Source organism: Austrofundulus limnaeus, unplaced genomic scaffold, assembly GCF_001266775.1.
Source record: "Austrofundulus limnaeus strain Quisiro unplaced genomic scaffold, Austrofundulus_limnaeus-1.0 Scaffold34, whole genome shotgun sequence".
Classification (NCBI taxonomy): Eukaryota; Metazoa; Chordata; class Actinopteri; order Cyprinodontiformes; family Rivulidae; genus Austrofundulus; species Austrofundulus limnaeus.
In genome coordinates this window covers 2516623-2538572 of record NW_013952436.1, presented here as the reverse complement: position 1 = coordinate 2538572, position 21950 = coordinate 2516623, and the positions used below count along the sequence as shown (strand labels likewise).

Sequence of the window (21950 nt, the reverse complement as noted above, 5' to 3'; positions counted from 1 at the left end):
CTTGTAGTAAAAATTCTGACTTTTATGTTTTTCTTTTTTTATTTTTTTTTTTTGTTAAAAGGAAAAAACATGTTTAACATCAAATAAAATGTTATGGATTTAGTATTTTTTTTCAAGGATGATGCAGAATCTGTTCCAGCAGTGTTGACATGTTTGAACTTCTGTCTGAAGTCCTACAGATGGCAGTCTATGAACTTGTGATGAATGCACTTTTCACCTCCAAGAGCTGCTCTTGGGGACGTGCCACTCCCAAACTATTCCCACAGTTATGGTGCACTGACAGTGAATACAACCCAAGACTGTAAAAAAAAAATAAGATCAATCAAACAAGCCTCCAAATGTGATGATTTATCTAACAAGTACAGGGAGCCATAAACAATTCATGTGCATGTTTATTGGTAAAACACCATTAATCAGATATRAAAGTAGGCTACATAAAACTTTATTCAGTGGGCTTTTTTATAAAAAAAATAATGGGTATAACTTAAAATTTGCCCTATATTGCAACTTTTTACAGAAATCTGAGTCAGTACAGACCCATTTTTATCATACAGTTGCAATCGAGTGATTAATAAAGTCACTTCAGACTCTAGATTACCCAGACCTGTAAATATTTACCACACAATTTATCATTTTTGAAGATTTAATGCAGCAAGACATGAGAAAAAAATTTTTGAGCCCTAGATGTTTAAAACACATGGTGTATTACATCATAGCATTTATGAAAGAAGACTATGCCAAAATGCAGAAGCTGTGTGCAAAAGAACCCACCCATAACTCAAAAGTTTGTAGTTATCTTTAGAGCTATAAACATTAGTCTTTTTATATGATTTTTTTTCACAGTTGGGGAATTTTTATCTCTGTGCTTTACAACTTCACTTTTTGATGTTTGTAGACATTTGTTTTCAGCTTTCTTAAGTTCCCGCAACATTTATTTGTCTTTTATGAGTCTCTTAAATCTAATTAAAATGTAAAACCAGACTTAGCTTGTYGTGTTTGAGCTGAAATAAGTGTAAGTACTTCGCACCGTACAGTATGTCCAATTTCTTGTAGACATCGCATTAAGGTACATTCTGCCTGCTCTTCATTGCCTTTAAAAACAACAACTCAATTTTTTTCTGATTCTCAACTGTTTCATTTCATTTTGAAGGGAAATACCAAACATTTAGCTTATAATTGCCTAGAAATCATATTATTTGGCAAAAAATGCTTTTTTAAAACCTGTTTTCTCCTAATTATTCTTGATGTAGCTGAAGAAATGAAAACAACTCGTGCCTTTGCAACAGATATGTTTTATTTTGCTTGAGATTATTCAGAAATGAAAGTGTTATGACATTAAACAGGAGTTGCATTAATGAAACACAGGCATGCAATCAGAGAAAACCTGCAGGGAAACGTGTAACGATGTGTTTGTGTTTTYCACTGTTTGAAGACATCTGCAGTTTATCCAGAAGCAAACCAGGTTGAAATCAATCCTTGACAGCGATAGGCTTCATCCTCCKCAGGGAGCGAGGACGCCGTGCAGAAGTTCCTGTCACTCAAAAAGGTACACAGATTAAATATTTAGCAATGTGCTGATGTCCGCGAGTCAGGGAACGGCGAAACGATCTGTTGTGCTGGTGCAGGACTGGGCAAGGTGGAAGTTGTGTGTTACCCTCCTGAAACAGAGACATGATTCTGGCAGCAGCTAACGTTTTTCAGCTTTGTGTCAGCAGGTTGTATTGTCCAGAGCCGATCCGGGTTTKACAGTAAAACAGGACGCTTATGTGTTGGATTTACTTGTTTGTGTAAATCCAAGTTTTAACAAGATCAACACTGGAATGGAACAACCACAAGTGCATTCAAGTAAAAAAAAAAGAAGCTTTACAAGTTGCAGAGAATGTACATTATGAGTTTTATATGGAGCTCAAAGACATTCAGTTCCTCTCATCTTTAACTATCACTGAACAACATGCGGCAAACCCTCCCCCCCACCCTACTACCCCCATAAAATGTCTTGCACCTTCTTTTTTGTCACATRTACTTTTTCCTTTAGACCTCATCCAAACTGTTTTTATTTATACAACACATTTAATCTGTTCTTCGTGAACAGTCCAGTTGATACAGTACAGAGTTATGACTGATGTGATCAACAAAGAAGATGTCTTTGAGAGTGGCAGCAGGGTTTGATTAAAAATGTTTTCAATGCTTCATTTTACCTTCACATCGTTCTCWTTATGAACACTCCTTTTTTCACTTTCCAGTTTTTGAGTTTTAGTGAAGCTTGACTTCCTGTTATTTCTAATCAAAACTAAAATGAGATAGTTTGATTCTTTTAAAATAAGGTCTGGTAGAAAGGCAATAAAAGATGTATCTTTTATCTGTTGTAGATCACTCGTTGAATGACCTTAGTTTGGATAAATTTAGTTTAATTCTGACCAGATGAACAAACCAGGTTAGTCTGAGCATAGCTAAGACCAAAGGGGAGTTCTGATATCTTAAAACAACTCCTAAACAAATCTTTATAGCAATTCAACAAAATGCTGTTCTTTAAACCTTTTTGTTACTGTGGATTTTGYTTGACAGTAATTCCAGCAAAAATATATTTCTGCCATGTTTTGCGCCASAAGTGCTACATTTAGCTCCTGCTGTCACTATCTGCTTTTGCAAATGACTCTTTAATTTTTTGAAAATAATTGTTCAATGCTAACTCAGTGATGGTATTGGAAATTTTAGTTAATTTAAAATGACAGCAATCCACTTTGGTGTTAGCCRTTAGCTCATTATCCAAGTCAGATAAAATGTATTTTTCCAAACCTAGGTTGGTGAAAAAGCTGCAACAGGTAAATATAGTTATTTTTCATATGTTTTTCAGAAAACCCAATTTATCTCATTTGAATAGTTACTTTACCTAAAGAACAAAACTGTCCATTGAGCTAAAATTATTGTTCATATGTGCCTCTTTAATCCACGAGTTTCTTCCCACTATGACTTTCATCAACCAACAAACATTTTCACATATCTGTAACCTTTACAACAATTAATATAAWGACTAAATGTAGATGTGACTGTGAAGGCTTGTTGCTTTAAAAGGTGAAAATAATATAATAGTAGTTTAAAGCCAACTTAAATATCTTTGGTTAATTTGAGTTCTTGCACTTTTTTGGTACATAAGAAGCATACAAGCCGCAGTAACTGTTTTACCAAAAAAGCTTGTTTTTGTCTTTCTACATGTGAGCAATATGAAAATTTAAAACTACCTGGATACAATGTTTAATATGGTCTGCAATCAGCAATAAACTTTAAAAGAGCAAATGCAACAGTTTGTTTAAGCTCAATTAGAAACTGCTTCAGATTATGATTCAATGCCCCCAAAAAAGTCTTTAAAAGGGAAATTATGTTTTTAATTCAACCTTGAGTAAAGCTCTCACAAGTCAGTGGAGACGGAGCCTCTCTTGACTCTCAGGCTACCCCAGCCACGGGGACAGGTATGGTAGGAGTGCAGGCCAGGCGATCGGAGACCCGAGTCTTCAGATTCCACAGAGGCATCCGAGTCAGTCAGGGAACGGGTGTTGTAGAGCCTTACAGGTGAGCAGATTCTMTGGGTTGGGGTGGGAGGAGGACTGGTGAAAGTAGGGGACTGTGCCCCCAAAGAGCGTGACTGGAAGTGGTTGTTGGGTAATTTCTGCCAGTCRTGTTGGCTGTTTCCCACAGATGAGATGGGAAGGCTGTGACCGCTCAGTGCACCAGGAGACGGGCTGTTTTTACGTTTGGCTGCATTTATAATATTCTTTGCCAGGAGGCGATGGTTGACTCTGGAATCCAGATTATTGCTGTTGGGAGACATGCAACGACTATCTTTTGGTGGTGGAGGAGGAGATGTTGTAGAAGATGTGTGAAGGGGATTCATGGGTTGAAACAACAGACTGCTCTGAAAGAGTGCCGGAGACTGGGAACGTGAACCCCATGGAGGACAGGCAGGAGATGTGGATGTTGGTACCTGTGTGGGTTTGGATGTGGTAATGGTGACAGTGGAGGACTGGGTATGCTGGTTTATTAATGGTGATTGACATCTTGAGCCCCACGGAGGAGTTTGGGAAGGTCTTGATGTAGAAATAGAGAAAAACTGTGTATTTTGGTTCACAGCTGGCGATTGACTTCTTGATTCCCACGGGGGAGTTTGGGAAGGTCTTGACACAGGAACAGAAAAGCCAGTGGGAAATTGTGTATTCTGACTTGATACTGGTGAGTGACTTCTTGATCCACATGGAGGAGAAAGTGGAGAAGCCACTTTGGGTCTTGAGGTTGGTCTGAATGAAGAAAAAGAGGCAACYGTTGAGGTCTTGTTATTCTGGCTCACAGTTGGAGACTGGCATTTTGCCTCCCAAGGAGGAGAAAGAGGAGACTGTATTTTTGAGATTTCTGGGGATCTGAAGGAAGKAATGGAAGCTGTGGTGGAGGACTGACTGACTGCTGGTGAATGACATCTGGATCCCCATGGTGGAGAACATGGAGATGATGGTGTTTGGAAGGGTCTTGGTGTAGAAGTGGAGGTACCCGTAGAACAATGATCCTGATTGGTCATTGATTGGCATCTTGTATAACCAGAGGAGATGACAGGGGAGGTGACTGATCTGATGGAGTCAGTGGTGAAGTGTTGGTTTGTTTTGGAGGTCCAACTTCTTGGGACTGGCCCATCAGGGCTGCTGAAACGTCTTGTGAGGCTTGGTGTACTAGTTGGTGTTGGTATTCCACCTGTGATATCCCCAATGGAGGACTCCTGTGATGCCTGGTGAAACATAACATATAACCTGTTTAATTAAACACACCAACAACAAATCAACTGATATGTTTGCAAAGCAAGCGATTGWAGCATAGCATTTTCATAAACATAGAMAAATAATTAAATGGCTTGAACTTATAACACTTTATCAAGTCCCTATAGACCTCAAAGCRCTTTACACAACASTCATTCACACACTGATGCCCTGGGGCAACCCACCGGTTACAGGACAACTCCCACTCCACAGCTGCCCCACAAGTAAACGTTTATAATATAAAGTTTAAGGTTTTGACATTTTTTTCTCTTAGTGATCTGTGATAAATTTAAATTTGTGTGTTCAGTTTTTTGTGCAGATGTTCCTTTCCTCTGTGTGTGTCTCCTTGGTAAGCCAAGTCACGAGCACATGTAGGCCCAGTCTTTAGTGCCTCTCTCAGGTTACTGTCATCTGGTCTTCCTGAGTTGGTTAACCTTTGCAGGGATATGAAGTTACTCGACCTGAGCAAAGTCTGCATTCCATCTTGTGTCCGAGCCAATTAGAGACCTACTCTATCTTTGCTTGGCATAATATTATGCAGGGAGTATATGTAGTGCTTCGAGTTGAAATACAAGTATCAGTTTGGATTAWTGTTAGGGGTCATACATCAAAAGTTCAGAGCTTTGTTGTGAAAGACAAAGTTCAGGTCAAGTGTTATAACATTTATCTTTGTTGTGTGAGTTACCCAACCCAACAGGACCAAGTTACAAGTTTTAGCACCAACACATAAAAACTCTAATTCTTATGAAAGTGCTACATAACTAGTGCTAAATGGCAGTATTGATTATTTGAAAACTTTAAAAACACAAAGTCAAGCATTCCTTTGAGGGATGCATGTCGTTTTTTTTTTTTTGTTTGTTTTTTTTTGTTTTACCTTTTTATGCTAATTTTAAACTGAGATAGTTCTATCTTGAAAATGGTGGCATTATAGTTGTTTTGCTCAAATTTTGAGAATAACTTTATGCATGATTGCACCTAATATGAGATAATATTGAAATTAGMCTTGAGAATGACTCTCATCTAGTACCACACTAAACAATAGCCTATTTTTTAAAGTTTTTGTGTTTCCTAAGGTTGATTGATCATGACAGCCATATTAAATTAAGTTGGCTCCAAAAGTTAACAAGTTGTGGATCTGGATTTGAACATATTAAAGACAGTCGAGTGGTCYTTGAAGTACTTTGCTAAGAAGTAGAATGTTAGCACTCACAGTATGTGTAGGGGACGACTCTCAGCTACTACTAGATCAATGTTGTAGGTCAGTATCTGCAAATATCAAATATCTAATTSGGTTGACACCAAAGATTAATGATGTACATGGATATCTAACTTTCTGAAAGTTTTATTGAAACCCATTCATTGGTGGTTTATGAGATGTTTTGCTGACAGACAAATCTTGTTAATCTGGCAGGGTATTACCACTTGGCTCCTGTTTGTAGGTCAGCTTTGTTTTKGACAGAAGCACAAAGTTTATAAGCACGTTTAAATGTTCCAAGTGACAGCAGAGGAGGCAGGAAAGTTTAACAACAAAACATTTTATAGTGATAATAATGGCTGAAAGACGTCAGTGAAACCAGGAAACGAGAAGAAAACAGAGGAAGCCCACTTTAGAGTGTTAGCATAAAGATTTATTCAAAGGAAAGACTCACTCAAACACAAAACAAAACAGTTTATAAGAGACAGTAACAGCAAGAAAGTGCAGTGTATCAAGGTTTATGAAAAAAGGCACAAATACTGCAGTCTCAAACAGCACAAAGAGAAGCTTGAACTATTGCTTTAAGTTGCAACAGTTTATGAGGCAAACTGATGCAGTCTGTAACTTTTAAAGAGAACAGAATCTAAATATGCACCATATATTTAGGTAAAAAAGGATGTTGGAAAGCAGAGTAAAGTGCCCAGAAGACATAAGACATAAAAGTGTTTTCTTGCTGCAACTTTCATGCCAGCGAACGGCACGAGCTTGCAAATCATAGATCATAAAGCAGATGCAAGACCATCTGTTAAAGTGCTTTGTGAAGCAGCATCTTAATGGTGCCCAGTAGAAAAACAAACTATTAGGTAGTTTTTATGTTTTAAAATGTTCAGAAAATTGACATTTTTAAGTGCTTACATCCTAAGTGCTTTGGAAATGGAAACTACTTACTTTGATTACACTAAAACCCTGTTTTAATCTTCTTAAGTTAATTGCTGCGGTATAGTTTTTTTATGAGGAAAAGTAGAATTGTGCTATGTATTCAGAAATAAATTGGTTTGTATTCACTTAGATCATCTTTTTAGATGCAGAACAATTTATCTTGAACTAAAAATCGTTCATGTTTTCCACTATTTTATGATGAGTWAGGGTAGTAATGTTTCCTTCATAAATCTTCAGAAGATGTTTAAAAAGAGACACAAGAATCTGTTCCAGTTTTGCAAATATGATTAATCTCTGCAAAATTAATCCAGTCTTTCTGGAAAAAAAAAAAAAAACCAAACAAACATGTTTTCTAAAAATGGTACAGAGAGGGCCTCCACACCTGTGGTGTAATTCCTGCCTTCTTGGCAGAAAACGTGGGCCTTGGTGCCTGAACTCCCGATCGAGGAGAGGAGACTCGCTCTGGTGAAAAGGCAGGCATAGGAGACCTGATCCCTGGATGCCCAGAAGCTGGATTTGATGGATACTCTGGTGTTCTTGTGGGAGTAAGAGGCATCTGAGGAGAAATGCTTTGGTAGTGAGAAAGCGTGTTAGTTAGAGAYGCCTGTCTGGGAAAAGTGCTGGTGGTTATTGTGCTCTTGGCCTGTGGCGCTCCTCTGGGGAGGGTACTGATTGGGTCCTTGACAGGGTTAAAGACAAAGAGGGAGGAGTTAATCTGGTAAGGCCGATGCCTCGAGAGGTCCATCTCAATCTTAGAGCAGCCGTTTTCCAAAGTAGGCGGCTCAGGAACTGGTTCTGGTGATGCAACTTTTGGCCTTGGCTTTTGCTTGACTGCTTGTTGGGCCTTCAGGTTCTGAGAAAGCTGAGCACTCATGTCAGAGTTCTTGGCAATGGCTTTAACTCGTCCGGGCATGTTCGATGGATAAACCCAAGACGGTGGCAGAGACATTGCAGGAGAGGGAGACCTAATTTGTCCCACGGTCTGGTTCTCAACAACGTATTTCTCCATCCTGGACTGTCGTTTGGCAAACAACTCAGCCCCTTTTCCTGACACATTGGTGAGGGTTTGCTCTGGATGGTGCTCCGCCCTTGGTCGGGTCTTTGAGCTCTTCAGACAAGAGGCCCACTCTGGCGCTTTGGCTCCCTCTGTCCTGCTTTCTTCTTTGGCAAGGAAGTTGGAGGCCTCTGCTCCCAGAGCCATTACCTCCTCCTCAGATACTGGCTCAGGGACAGATACGTGTCCATGTTTCCGTCTTTCATCYGCCCCTTGCACCAGAGAGAGCAGCTCAGGGTTGGGAGCCATCACTGGTTTCTCTTTAAATGTAAACATTGACTTCTTCGTTGCTCTTCTGGCAGCGCTCTCTTCGAGTAATCCTGTTTTGACGGGTGTTATCAGCTTCCTCTCCTCGGTGGGATGAGGAACAAAGGTGAAGGGYTTCGGGGTAGTGGGAGGGCCACACGGGTGGACGGGTGGGTGCTGAGAAACAGGGAAATGGGATGGTAGAGGAGAGGAAGGGGACACGATAGGAGACATCGGAGGCGGACTTGTGTAGAAGGTCTGTGGGGGTTGATTTGTGAAGGCTGGCAGAGGAGGTGTTGGATAAGATGGAGGTGGAGGAAGAGGTGAGAGTGTGACAGGCTGAGGGACGGTGGAAGAAGGGAGAGGAGGAGTGGAGTAAGATGGAGGAGGTGGGATGTTCATGACAGGGCTGACTGCCTCTGAAGAGAGAACCGTTGGGGGTGAGAAGAAAGGCCTGGCGGTTCTGTTGACAATTGATGGCTTGGATTGGGGTATGGAGGACCTCTCTGATCCAGAGGAGCTGTGACAACCATTAGGAAGCTTTTGACTGGAAATTGGTCCTGTGTGGCCCTCATTTGTCTCTGTCCCCTTTTCAACATGTGCCATCTGAACTGTGTCAGTGTTGTCTTTTTTTAAAGGAGACTCATTCTTGACATTGTCCGTTACMACCTCCTGAATCTCATCTTTTACCTCTTCCTCCTCTTCTTCTTCCTTGACAGGAAGGAAATGTCTCTCCTGGATAACRTTATCGTCCACATGTGGCTTATTAAAATCCTTCCGCGGCTCATCCATGATCTCACCTACAGAGTTTATCGGCGACAGGACGAGTGGCTTTGTATTCTTCAAGTTGAGGTCTTTGTCTCTTTCTTCACTGCTCCTCTCTGCCCATGTTGGTTTCTCAGACGAGGTGTTGTTTTTCACATTCTCAGTTTTGTCCACCTCTGACTCCCGTCCACAGCTTTCGTGCGTGAAGGCATTCACTCTCTGCTTACGGCGGTTGAAGAGTTGGACACCCCTGGAGGTGGAGCTGGAGTTGGACGGGAGAGTGGTGGTGAGYTGAGCAGCGATGATTTGACTCTTCAGGCGTGCCTCCCTCAGCTCCTTCTCCGTTAAACTGGCACTCCTGGTCAAACCTGAAGATACAAACAGAACGAAGGGGGATATGAAGGTTTACTGAAGAAAAATATTGGATCTTTGACTTAACACAAATGTTTGAGTAATAATAAGGAAGGCCCAATGTGACCATGCACAAAACTACTCAAAAACAACTCTCAGCTTCTTAATAAAAGGGACCAAACACCTTTTATGTGGGTAGAAAGTGCCAAGAAGAGCGTATATAATTTTAAAAACAAATCTAGATCTAAATGTTTTCTCTAAAACCCACATAACTGCTTTTAAACCACATGGTTGTGATTGCYGCTTGCCATGCTAAAAGGAAAAAGGGGTCTTTATTGACATTTGACTCAGCAGTCTGGAGTTGTGGACAGTGAGCTAATAGGCGTAGGCTGACAAACATCCTAAACATCCTTATACAAAGATACAGTTTGTTGAGTCAAGTTAAAGAAAATATGTAGGCCAGTTTCTCCTACAGATGTGGTTTGTCAAACACGAGCAAAAATTTGGGTGTTTTATTATTTTTTTAAGTTGCTCACTTATGTTTAAACTTGGGAGTTTGTTTTCTGAGCTTAAGGGCTTTCTTCCAGGCAGTGGAACTATTTCCTCTGCCATCTGCAGTCGTTCCTCCCTGAGCATTCCTCTACGGCTGAGAAAACTCCCCGCCTGCACTTCCAGCATGCCTTTGGTTTCTCTCTGTAGCTAATTTGTGCAGTACTGGAACTTCAAACCTTAATAGACCACTTTTACAACTACAGCCTCCGAAATGACTTTTTTTTTTGTGAATGCTGTCTATAAACACACTATACAATCAAGCGYGCCTATCCTAAATATAGTGACTGCATCATACTTCAAAGCTCGCGAGAGGAAAATTAAGCCTTTTTTCTCTCTTTTTTTCACAAAATATAGCTGTGAAATCAGAGACTCTTTGGCGTGTGTTGCAAAGACGACAAAGTTGTCATGGTGAAACATCTGGTAGATTATTCATCTGATTCACGATCTTCTGTTAGGTGGAAGATATTTCCAGGACTTTTCTCAGACAGCTGGCACAGACAATGAATTATGACAGCTTCATTATTCGACCTAATCGAGTGCCAATCACAATAATTACACATAAATCATCACTTGTAAAGCTGTCCTATAAGGGGATTTTGTGTGAGGTTTTCATTTTTTGGCACAAAGGAAAATGCTTACATGATGATTTCTCCCAAAACAGGAATATAATCCAGCTGCTATTGATTTTACAGACTTTACCACCCTCAGTAATTGATTTCACTCCTGTGAGTTGCCGACAATGTTTTATTCTTCACATGAAAAGCTGCTAGTTCCTGATTTTTTAAAAGTAGTCCACTATTGAAGTGGTATGAACAATTAATATGTTACCTGTTGCAGATAGGAAGCTCAATGAACAAAGCTTGAAAGAATAGAGTTTAATTCAACAAATGAACAAACGGCTAATCTGAACATAAGACTAATCTGGATTATTGCCACCTTAAAAAAGCACCAGTATCGGGCTTTTTATAGTGATTCAGAAAAAAATCTAATTAACAGACCTTTCAGTTATCATTAAATTTGAATTAATTGCCTTTTTTTACATAAAAGTCTTAGGTTATTTGCAGACCCAAGCTGCAGCAGCAACAGCTAGCTGTTGCACTTCCTGTGCCATCTGGTGCCAGATTATTTACTTATTGCTGTGCTCAGTATTCAAGCTAACTACTGTGTTAGCAATACAAATTGATTAAAAAAGGAATTATAYGTATTTTGTTAATTTAATCACTGAAGCATCATGTTCAGTGGTGGTCTGTGTGCTTACTGGAATAAAACCAAAAGAAGTGAAAACAAAATGCAACAAATTTCATCTGTGAGGCAGCCATATTGGATTTTGAGGTCAGGGACGGTTGGGAATCTCTGACTTTCTGAGTTGGAATTCTGACTGACCGTGGGGCGCGATCCAGTTGATTTTTCCAATATGGAACTCCAATTAGTTGGAAATTCCACCAAGCAGAAAATGTGCACCTTTAAACGGTTTCTCCAAAGTGAGGTCATTCAAAGAGCCAACTACGACGAACCAAATATCACTTTTTCACAGCAGCATTTCTTTTATATATAAAATAAGCTCTATAGCTAATGTGGCTAATAAATAATACAGAGTATTCACAAACACAAAAATGCACCCTGTGAGATTGCTGCTTATTTCGGCACAAAAATGTCTCCATTTTTATGAGGTTAAATCCCTCAACCTGAAAGCCAAAGTAGATGACTTAACTAAATTAGACATCTTTGGTGATACAATATGGTTACACGCTATTTTCTCAGTATACATCAGTTTCTTTTACAGTATATACTACTGCAGACAAATAAGCTATCATACCATCAAGAATGCATTGAATAATTAAAAGCTTTTATCGATTCTGTCAACATAAATAAGAACAACACCTGGTTTTATCTTTAGCTTCTGTTTACAGTGTTTTTTTTCCATGCTRGCTTGATGTGCCAAAGCTGCAAGACTTCAAATGAAATGTCCTCACTGTAAATATTGTGATGGTTATCAGATGACATGCAGGTGCAAAACTCATCAGTGACCAAAATACAAGTCAGGATGAGTGCCAACTTTCTCACTTTTTACTCAGCTTTCCTGTTCACTTTTAAAGCTGTTAAAGTTGTTGATGTTGCTCTTTGATCAAGATTTCACTCAATGAAAAAGAAATTCAAAGTAAGTAAAGTTACTGTTAAAAGGACACGTAATGTAATATAATAGTTTTAGTTCTATAAACAAAAAAAGATGTAAAGTTTACAGAGAGGTATAAAAAAACACAGAGCTGCTGAGAAGTTAACTTTTACAAAAAAAAAAAGAGACACAACTGCTTCTTTGTTGAGCTGTCTGCGAAACGTCCTCACAAGTTTTCCTCAACTTTCCTCTTAGTTCCTATTATCCCTTACCTTTTTCATGTCAGAGCTCAGACCTCCTGTGTGTTGCGGTACCTCCACAAGCATTTTCAGTTTTAACTGCGCCTGATGGCTTCACACCCCCTCTTTCATGAGTGAGACACGGGATCAGATTTCTCTTACTGCGCACAGACAGTCAGGCAGGCGGGAGGGGGTTCTGTAGCTGGAGGCTGTCTGTCACTCAGCCTTTAGATTTTTTTCTTTTTCTTTTCTGTTTTCCAGTCAGAACCACCACCTCCTCCACATGCTTTTCACTAAATATTAAATCTGAGACGCCTGTAAGGACAAGAGGCCCTGTGCTGTTTGTTGACAGAGCGTTTCAATCGGGACTGGACTTTGTTTTGACAGTTCTGGAGAAGTGTCCGGTCGATGGGGAAGTATTGAGCAGCTTATCTCTGTCACGTCCTGCGGTGGCAGGCGGAGAGTCGGACCTGCTTGTTGCAATCTTTGAAGTGCAACCCAGAGGTACTTTGGGCCTCATGTTTACATGGATTATACCAGTGAGACTSTGGAGCTCCAGCACCTGACCCCTGCTGCCCTTCAACATCAGTGGGGATATGCCATGTGTGCTCTTTCTGAGTTGCTACCCATTTGGGAGCCTTGTTTTTTCTTTTTTCTTTTCTTTTTTTTTTTGGCCTTGAGCTCCAACCTGCAGGAATTTCCTGACCTGATCTAAAGGCCTCAATCATACACCCCTCCTTTTTCTCCAACTTTCTCTATCTCATCTCTCTGCACTCTGTCCCTTCCCCTTCATCCCCTGCTTGGATGAGAGTTGACAGGAAACACACACGCACACACACAAACTTGTTTTTATATCCTTGTGGGGCCCATCCATTGACTTCCATTTATTTTTTGGTAATTTTATATCCTAACCCTGACCACCAACCCTAAAGCTAACCTCACAGGTACCTTACCTGAGCCTAAAACTAACCTAAACTCARTTCACACCTTGGTCCTAAACCCAACCCCCAACACCCAAAATCAGCCTCCGAAGTTGTGGGGCCCAAGGAGCACCTGGTCCCCACAACGCTGCATTTTCCTTAAAACTGGGCCCCACGTTGTAGGAAAAACAAGGACACACACACACACACGACAGCAGCAGAGGAGGGGGGGTTGACCCTGCAGTTGTGTATCAAAGGTCAGATTACCCTGTCGGATGTTATCTTTCTCCTGGTTGACGGCTGGGAGGAGGGGATGGGGATGACACAGCAGCAGCCCCCCCAGGGTGATGTGTGAAACGGTATGGAAGGACGGGGGATTACCAGAGGTCCTGGGATCTGCACCAGGGCGAGCGTGACCTAAACCCTCCGTTGTTGTCATTGGCTGAATGAAAAGCGCAGCAGCGCATTGGTGGAAACACRGCTCTGTTGGTTTTTATTTGAACTTTTACCATACGGTTCAGTACGACATGGAACCACCAAACATGGTGCAGGGGTGAAAAAAAAGGCAGCTTTTATCAAGGAATTTTGTGTTCTTTTTAATGATCAGAGGAAACTAATTAGTGAGTAATGATTGATAGGAAGGGAGTTGTACCACGGACATCAAGATTAGGAAGTTTTTTGATGGCCGTGAATTTTTGTATTACACAATGCCCCATTATTCACTTTGAGTGCAGAGTCGAACAGAGGAAGTTGTCTTTTTACCGCCCGCTGCCGGAAGGTGCGAGGCAGGCGATAATGTTTTTGCTCATGTCATGTGTGTGCGTTTTGTGTGTGGTAGCAAAATAACTCTTGAACCACTCGACAGTCCATTGAAATGCTCAGAAAACAATAATTGGAAGTAAATCTGCATCTAACTTTTGGAGTCATTCGGATTCAAGATGGCTGCCACGGCTAATCAAACTTAAACACAAGCTGAGCGTCATCCCCAGCCTATACTTTAAATGCTCAAGATCTCCTAATATTTCAGTGTTTTCAAGATTTGACCAAAACTTCTCTTTTGTTTATTGCTTTAAATCTATGTTTAAAGGGAATGGGGCGGTAGAAGCTGACAGCTGTGAAAACAAAGTTTCCAAGTAGCGTTTCCCACACTTTAGCTGTAATTGTCAACATCTGAAGATATTAAAACAGCCCTTTAGTAAGTTGTGGCTGATCACATCTTTGGAAAGCTTGTCCTTTTAAGGCACARAAGCAGATTTTTCATGCAGCTCTTCAATGTGTCACATCGCAGGCCTGGACTGCCCTGTTCTCTCCAGCATCTGAACGGGGTTTTACGTCCAACCCACACACTGTGACAACAAAAGCAGCACTCAGACCTCTGGACATGACACAGCTGTAGTTCTGGGTCTGAAAGTAAGATGAGTTATTTTCTCTCCACAGCCTTTGTTTTCTAGGTATTAACAGAAAGTGCAACACAAACAAACACTTACTTGTTTTCCGGCTGATGTGCTCCTCGTTGAATCCCCGCCTCTCCCATGATGTGTTTTCGTCCGACTCAGAGCCGTCTTCCCTTAACTGCAGAGGTTTTCTCAGTCCTCCTGGGCTCCAGCTCACCCCTCTCCTGAGGGACACGTGTCCCCTCTCCATCGCTACCCAGAATGCGATGCTTTAGTCTCTTTTAATCCTTAATGGTTGGCAGTGCGCTTGTTGAAAAACACACCAAAAAAAAAAAAACAGAGTTCCCGGGTTCTGTTCGCAGTCACAGCTCCTCAGTCAGCAGTGATCCTTGCCAAAGTTGTACCGCGTTTGACAAGAGGACTCCGCGTTAACATTCTTCTTCCTTAAACATTCTACGTAGTTTATCTGGACCTCCCAGGAGGGTCATCTTCAATGTCCTTTGGATTTGTTCCCATGGAAAGCAGCCACAGAAATGACTCTAGTTTGTTGCGTTCTGTTAAAAATCTGGCACAGAGTGAGGGGAAACTCTCCAGCTCTCCCTGTTTGCATCGTTTTACTGCTCTTTCGCTTTTTCCTTCCCAGATTTTGCTCGTTTGCCGATTCTATTTTTGGTCACCAGAACATGTTTTTGTTTGCTTTCTCGGCCTGTGGCATGCAGATTACTTTTCTTTCCAAGAAAGGGATCTGGTCTCTATCTTAAAGATCAAGAGTCTATACGGCGACGTGAAGGGAAGCTGTGTATATGGCAGCTTCCTCCTGTTAAGGTGCACGTAAAAGAAAACATTTCACTCTGGAAAGGTCTCTCCAGAGACCGTTTTGTATTTAGCCRTCAAAAAACTTTTAATAAAAACTGCTTCCCTCCAGTTTGTTTATTATACAGGAAAAAAAACAGTTTTTGAAAAGGGGAAAGCTCATTTCGCTCGTCTGTATTTGTTCTGATTTTTATGAAAACGTAATAGGAAAGTTTGTTTTACTTTTGATTTCAATTTTGACGAAATCTGAAACGTATCAACACAGCAAGTGATGAATTGTCYGCCTTCAGATGACTTCTGGCTCCAGGAGAAAACTTTTCAAGTGTTTGTTTTGGTTCTTTTGCTCAGGCTTTTAATAAACTGAGGGTTCACCAGAGAGTAGGTCGCTGTGCTTTATCTTATTTGTCTCCTTGTMCATTTTCTGTCCTGTAAAAGAAAAAAGAAACATCTTGGTTAAAAAGACTAAGATATTCATATTTATTAATCTCATTCAAACATGACATAAAAAGATGTTTATCCTCTGTGTGACAGCATGTTAATTTAAATTGTTTTTTAAACAGCTTTAATTCTGCTTTTGTTCCGAATATTTTTCAAAGTGGATTTGTTTTCATGCTGTTTTTAAAGCTATGGTTCTAAACTTTTGAATTGTTGTGCGGAAAAGTTCTTGTCCTGAGTTTTTGTTACCTATTTTTGTGTTTTTTGTGTTTTACGTGGTCAGTTTTATTGCTCCTTGTGTGTTCAGTTTATTTCTCTGTATCACCAGCTGCTTCTTTGTCTGGCAGTACTTTTCTATAATCAACCAGCTCTGCTCATTCACACCTGTTTCCAGTCCCAYTAGTCCCAGCTGCCACTTTCTCTGACTCTCCAGTCCAGTCAGTTTCCATTCACTCTTCAGTYCGACATTGWGTTTTATGCCATGTCTGGTTTCCCCTCGTGTCCACTTGTGTGCCTGCTCAAGAGTAAACCTGTAAGTTTTGGTTGCTTAAATTAAACCTTTAAGTTCCTGGGTCTTTATCCCTACAAACTGGGACATTCCTAACAAGTAATCTTTTAGTTGTTGTAGAAAACTTTTTGAATGAAATTGGCTTGGAGAAGATCAGTTTATTTGATCAGATTTACAAGCTAACCGCTTGTCAAAGCAGACAAATTGGAACTGTAGCTGCCTTAAAGCAAAGCTATTTGTAATCATATAATAGTGGTTTGTAGGAATGCTATGTTAGACACCTTTCCTTTCCCACTGGTTTTGGATTACATGGTTATTTTACATAGACCTCTTGGGTTAATAGCTAGTGCAAACTGCAGCAGKAACATCTAGCTGTAGCACTTTATGTACAGTCGTTTAGAATTCATAATAGTTCTGCTGGAATAACCATGTCATCTAAAACTGACAGTGATATAAAGTTTTACCAGTATAGATGGACTTATTAGATTTATTTTTTGTTTGTTTGTTTTAAGAAAGCTGCAGTCCCTCATTTTAGCTCATCTTAGCCTAGCTGTTCGCTCGTCGGTCTGGACAGAAATATGCTGCGTACCAGATGGAACTTAGATCCATGTTAGTTTTGATTCAACCATGTTTTAGCTGCTAGTCAGCAAATCAATAGGCTTTGCTAATTGTTGACCTAMTTTTAAAGAAATGTTTAAATCTATCTAAATTAAATGGTTACTCTGTTTGCCCAAGATCAAGATCTTAAAACAACTTTGATCTAAAAAATTTTTTAAACAGTTTATATAAACGTTATTGATAAACCTGTACATCAATGTCAATTTTGTGTCACACTCTAAGCTTTGCAGAAATCTAATATTCCTGCAGGAAGTGCCTCAGGCTGCATCGGCAATGCTAGCTGCCACTGTTGCTATCTTGAAGATCACCATAATTAGGTAAATAACTGCRCAAATGTAAAATAGAGTTCACTTGAACTCCTATGAATGTTTTGAAATTGAAGTTGCTTTGATAAAGCAGCAATCACTTTTGGTCTTTACCAGGACTAGCCATTAGCTTGTCAGTYCTGTCAGATCTAAACTCTATTTCTCCAAACTTTGGTCATTCAATGAGAACTTTAAAAGATCTAAATTACTACTTCAAGAAAAGTCTAAATTTTCKATCATAAATAGAAAAATAGAAAGATCAGTGTCGGCCCTTTCTACTAGTAGACCTAAAGAAAAAAAATGAAAGAAGAGAATTTCTAAAAAGTGTGAAAAAGCTCTGTGTTGACTCCTGTGGAAGGAAGGACATGAGTCACAGTGTTGGAAATCTGTATTAAATTTCCAAAAGTAGCTTCATWTCTGCCTCTGGGTTTGTGATGTGAGAAAGCCCAAAGTTTAAATTCTAGATCTTCAAGAAGAATCAACAAAAAATGAAAAGATTATTCAAGGAAGCAGCAGGATGTTCTGCTTGTAAAGGTGCTGAGAGCAACGGCAAATTTTGTAAAGATAAACCAGAGTTCACACTTCCTTTTTYCTTGATCAGACTTGTCTCTTGTTAAATCTAAAGAAAGTTTTTTTTTCTTTTTACTTTTTTTGGGGGGGAAGTGGGAGACACATAGTAAACACATTTTTTTTACCGTTTATATTTTCTTTAAGGAACCTCAACTTGTTTTGATCTCTTTTTTGTATTACATGGAAAAACATCTGAGTCAAAGCAGTTTTGGGGACGGCCGATCATTGTCTCCCTCAACACAATCGTCCCAAACAAAAGTCATCTCAAATTCCCTAATAAGGGCAACAAAAATCCTCCACAGCTTGACTCACTGGCGTGATCTGGACAACAGCGGAGATAAAGGCTTGTATTGTTCCGACGCGCTGACAAAAGCTCTTTGAAWCAACCAGATGTGCCATCCACGTTTGGAACAATCTGGATCTCAAACTCACATTGATTTCTTTAGTTTAGCAAGTCTTTCTKTACTAATTTGTAACATTTTTCTCACTAAAACATGGTCTTGGCTGTTTAATGAGAAGAGAAAAGGTGAACACGTGTTGGGTTTTTACCCTGGCAGCGTCATCACTGTCTTTGATCGATGCTCCAAATATTTATTAACTGCCAGACAAAAAACAGATGCAGGAAACTCAGAACTGACAGCAGTGGAGACACACACTTGACTCGGTTTAAGAAAACAAAACACTGACATATGGATTGTTGAAGTCAACAGACATTGGGAAATTGTCCACATTTTTTTCATTTCTAGGGGTTTACATATCTGGACATAATGCATMGATCTGGTCTTTATCAGGTCCTAAAATTGTTCAAAGTACAAAGACCCACAACAGATTTTTCCACGTAGTTATTCATTAAACAAAAATTAACCTCCTGATTCCTATGGACCAAGCTTCAGCAGTARTACATCTCTGTAGTCTTTTTCTGTTGGAGTTTATCAGCCTCTCCCATCATTGTGGAAAACATTTGACCCACTCGTCTTTACCACGTGTCAGTTCATTAATAGATATTCCTGTCTGCACAGCGTGTGCATAAGGAGGACTGGGCTGTCCTGCCTCCTGACCTAAAGGTGGATTTACGTATACTTCCATTCTCACGCCTGACTGATGCGTGATGAAAATTACGTATCTTCGGTCCGTTACCACCCATTGACACCCTGTCTTGTACATAGCCCCCAGTCAGAACTGTGTCTTGCTGACAATGTGGCACACATTGTGTGATTGGTCAGAACTTTGTGGGCATGTTTGTTTATGTGAAACATCACATGCTTCTGCATGGCAAGGCCCTGAGCTGGTTTGTTATTGTAGCAAAATGGACAGCTTCGAGGGGCAACTCGTCTGGTAACATTGATCGGGCGAACGTACGACTGACATCTACGTCTTCTTTTCGTTTTGTACTAGATTGGCCTCCTTCGACTTCTCATCCAACAACACAAGCCTCTCTTTCAAAGCCTGATAGCATCTCGGATGAGAAAAACAACCTCCATCTAACCTGCTGTTGCAGTTGTTGTTTTTATGCTTAACTGTGCATGATGTGTGTTACAGTGGGAGAGAGGAATTATGATGGTTTATCCCGAGCGTCTTCTTCTTGACTATAAAAACACTCTGAGATAAAGACATCGGAAACTTTGTAATGACAGATCTGTTGTCTCACATCTTGTTGCAGTATAAATCCACCTTAAGTCGTGCTGCTGTATTGTTTTTTCTTTTTTCTTCTTTTTTTGGAGCAAAGTCTTTCTCTGGGTAACCCTTTAAAAAAACTACTTGTTCAAACAGTTTTTTTAGCTTAGTTTCCGTTTAATAAATAATGCCATTGCATAATGTGTTGTGTATTTTTGTACACTTAAGGTTAGGGTTAAATAAATTTAAAACCTGCTACAGATCAGACCATTTTATTCATGTTTTGATGTGTTAAACCAAAGAATGGAAAACAGCAGACTTTCTTTTTCCCATGACTGTTCATTTACAACAGTTTATTTTTTTCGTCTTAGCTTGTTACTCTGCAGCCTAGAATATTATATTTCTTCCAGATTTCCTGTGATGTCTACCTTACTGTATAGCTTTCATCTCTGCTCACCGTTTCTGATAGTCGGATGTCATTTCCCTCCCATCGGCCACCCCCTGCCTCCAATTACAGGTGCCCTGAAGTTCAAAAGGTATCCGACAGTGCCCTTTTTATCCCACTTTTCTTCTTCTATTCCGACAAGTTTTTCTGCTCCGCAACCCACCACCTTCCCATGTTCACAATCAAAGATATAATTAGCAGTTTGGCCCCAAGGCGTCTTCAGTGTGTAATCACAGGCTTCCCAAGCATCATGCAAACATCGTCCGATGACAGCAGATCTATCCCACAGCTCTCCACAGCAGCRTGTCTCACATAGTGATGACATACAAAAAGAAGCTACTCTGGCAGCCGCACTCACTGTAATCATTCATTTAATTCCTGGTGGACGTCGTCTCGTACATTTATTACCGTTAAACATCAAAAGCCGACATGCAGAAAGTATGTCAGACAACCAATAACTCATCCTCCGCAAGCTTTTTTTTTTTCACCTGAGGAATCTGCTCATCATCTGTCACGTGTGCTGCCTGCATTCCTCTTACTGTAAAACTTAAAAGTCTATTAGTTTCYTATTTAACGTCTTTATGATTGAATCACTTAGGGGGAGGTCAGAGAGYGCCTGTGTTTGTTACAGCTTGCCCCGTCCGTGGATCTTTTACACCTCAGCTGCAAATGTTGAACCGTTTTAGCAAAACYCTTTGCTTCTTCTCTCTCACCACGAGACAAAGAGCCATTCAAGCCCCTCAGCGGCACGGCAAAGATGATTTTGGATGGCGCTTTTAAAGTGCCTCATAATTCCACAGTTCCAGGAGGCTGTGAGAGTGAACAGGCCTCAGCTTGTGGCGCCTGATGACTGACATAGAAAAACTCTTAATGAAACTTCGAAATGTCCGTTTTGCATTTCTCACACATTTTAAAGGCATTTCCATTAATCGAACAGTGGAGAACCTTGTAATAAAGTCTGCAGGTCAACTTGAATCTCATAAAAAATGCAGGTGGAAAAGCTCGAAAGGTAAATACTTTAATTTATGCCAGGAGGGAGGAGCTTTCTAAAACAACTCAAGTCAACTTTTGAAAACTGTTAGGACATCAAAAGGATTAAAGGTTTTTCATGGTTATTAATGCGCAAACATAGTTTTCCATGTTTCGGTGTTATAATCAGTCTTTTACCAAAATATCTCATAAACCACCAGATGAATTGTAGTGAAACTTGCTGAAAGTAGTAATTGGTTGCACATCTACAACTTAATCACTTTTTAGTCAATCTGATTTAAGATGGTTAAAAAGAGCAAAACTCAGTTGCTTTTACAGATATAGAGCTAAAACTTGGTGTGGTGAAAGTGAAGATTGATTCCCAACAGCTATACTGCGCTCCAACTGATTTCATGAGATGTTTGCTTAAAACTCATCAAAAACTGTTGAAGTCAACCCTGTTTGTTGGAAAAAAATATCTCACAAACCKCTGAATGAATTACTATAAACTCACGACATCTACAACTCATCAAATTTTGGCGTCTGCTCAAGATGGCCACCACAAATAATYGTGATTATTCAACACGAAAATAGCTCTAACTCAGTCCCTTTTACAAATATTGATCTAAAATCTGATGTGGTAGTAGCTGACAGTTTTTGTATGCAACATCTCACAATATTCCATGGGATAGCACGTATTGCTATTTTCAAGGTTTGACCAAACTGGGCTATAGCTCCATTATTTCTCAACATAAAACTCAGGCATGAAAGRCAGYGGGCAAAACGCGTTCCGTCAAGGAATGTTAGGCCTTTAATTATTACAACTTGTTCCAAATTACAAATTATTTATAGTGGTGTTCTGGCCTTTTGTTTTGACAAGATTTATGACAAGAATCTTTTCTACAAATTTAAGCAATCTTGTGTCACAGCAAAGGTCAAATAAATGTACTGTATCCTGTACATCATATGGGATCACAATTCCCCCCMCCCCCCCACTCCCCTATAAAGCAGTCAATAAACCTCCCCAGTTGTGTTAACAGGAAGTAATTACAAATAGAAGTGAGTAAATAAAGTCTCCAGCCTGGTCTTTAATTGGAAACACACAGAAA

General features: G+C 40.0%; 1 protein-coding gene across 1 annotated transcript in view; it reads right to left on the bottom strand.

Annotated features, from left to right (window-relative positions):
* Window positions 1-4698: 4698 nt before the first annotated feature.
* synpo (synaptopodin) overlaps window positions 4699-21950 on the bottom strand; it is a gene marked incomplete at its 3' end in the record, with an annotated part of 17729 nt that continues 477 nt past the window's right edge. Inside the window, 3 exon segments of the mRNA XM_014006143.1 lie at window positions 4699-4768; window positions 7313-9363; window positions 14658-15803. Coding sequence (XP_013861597.1) covers window positions 4699-4768; window positions 7313-9363; window positions 14658-14814 — 2278 coding nt within the window.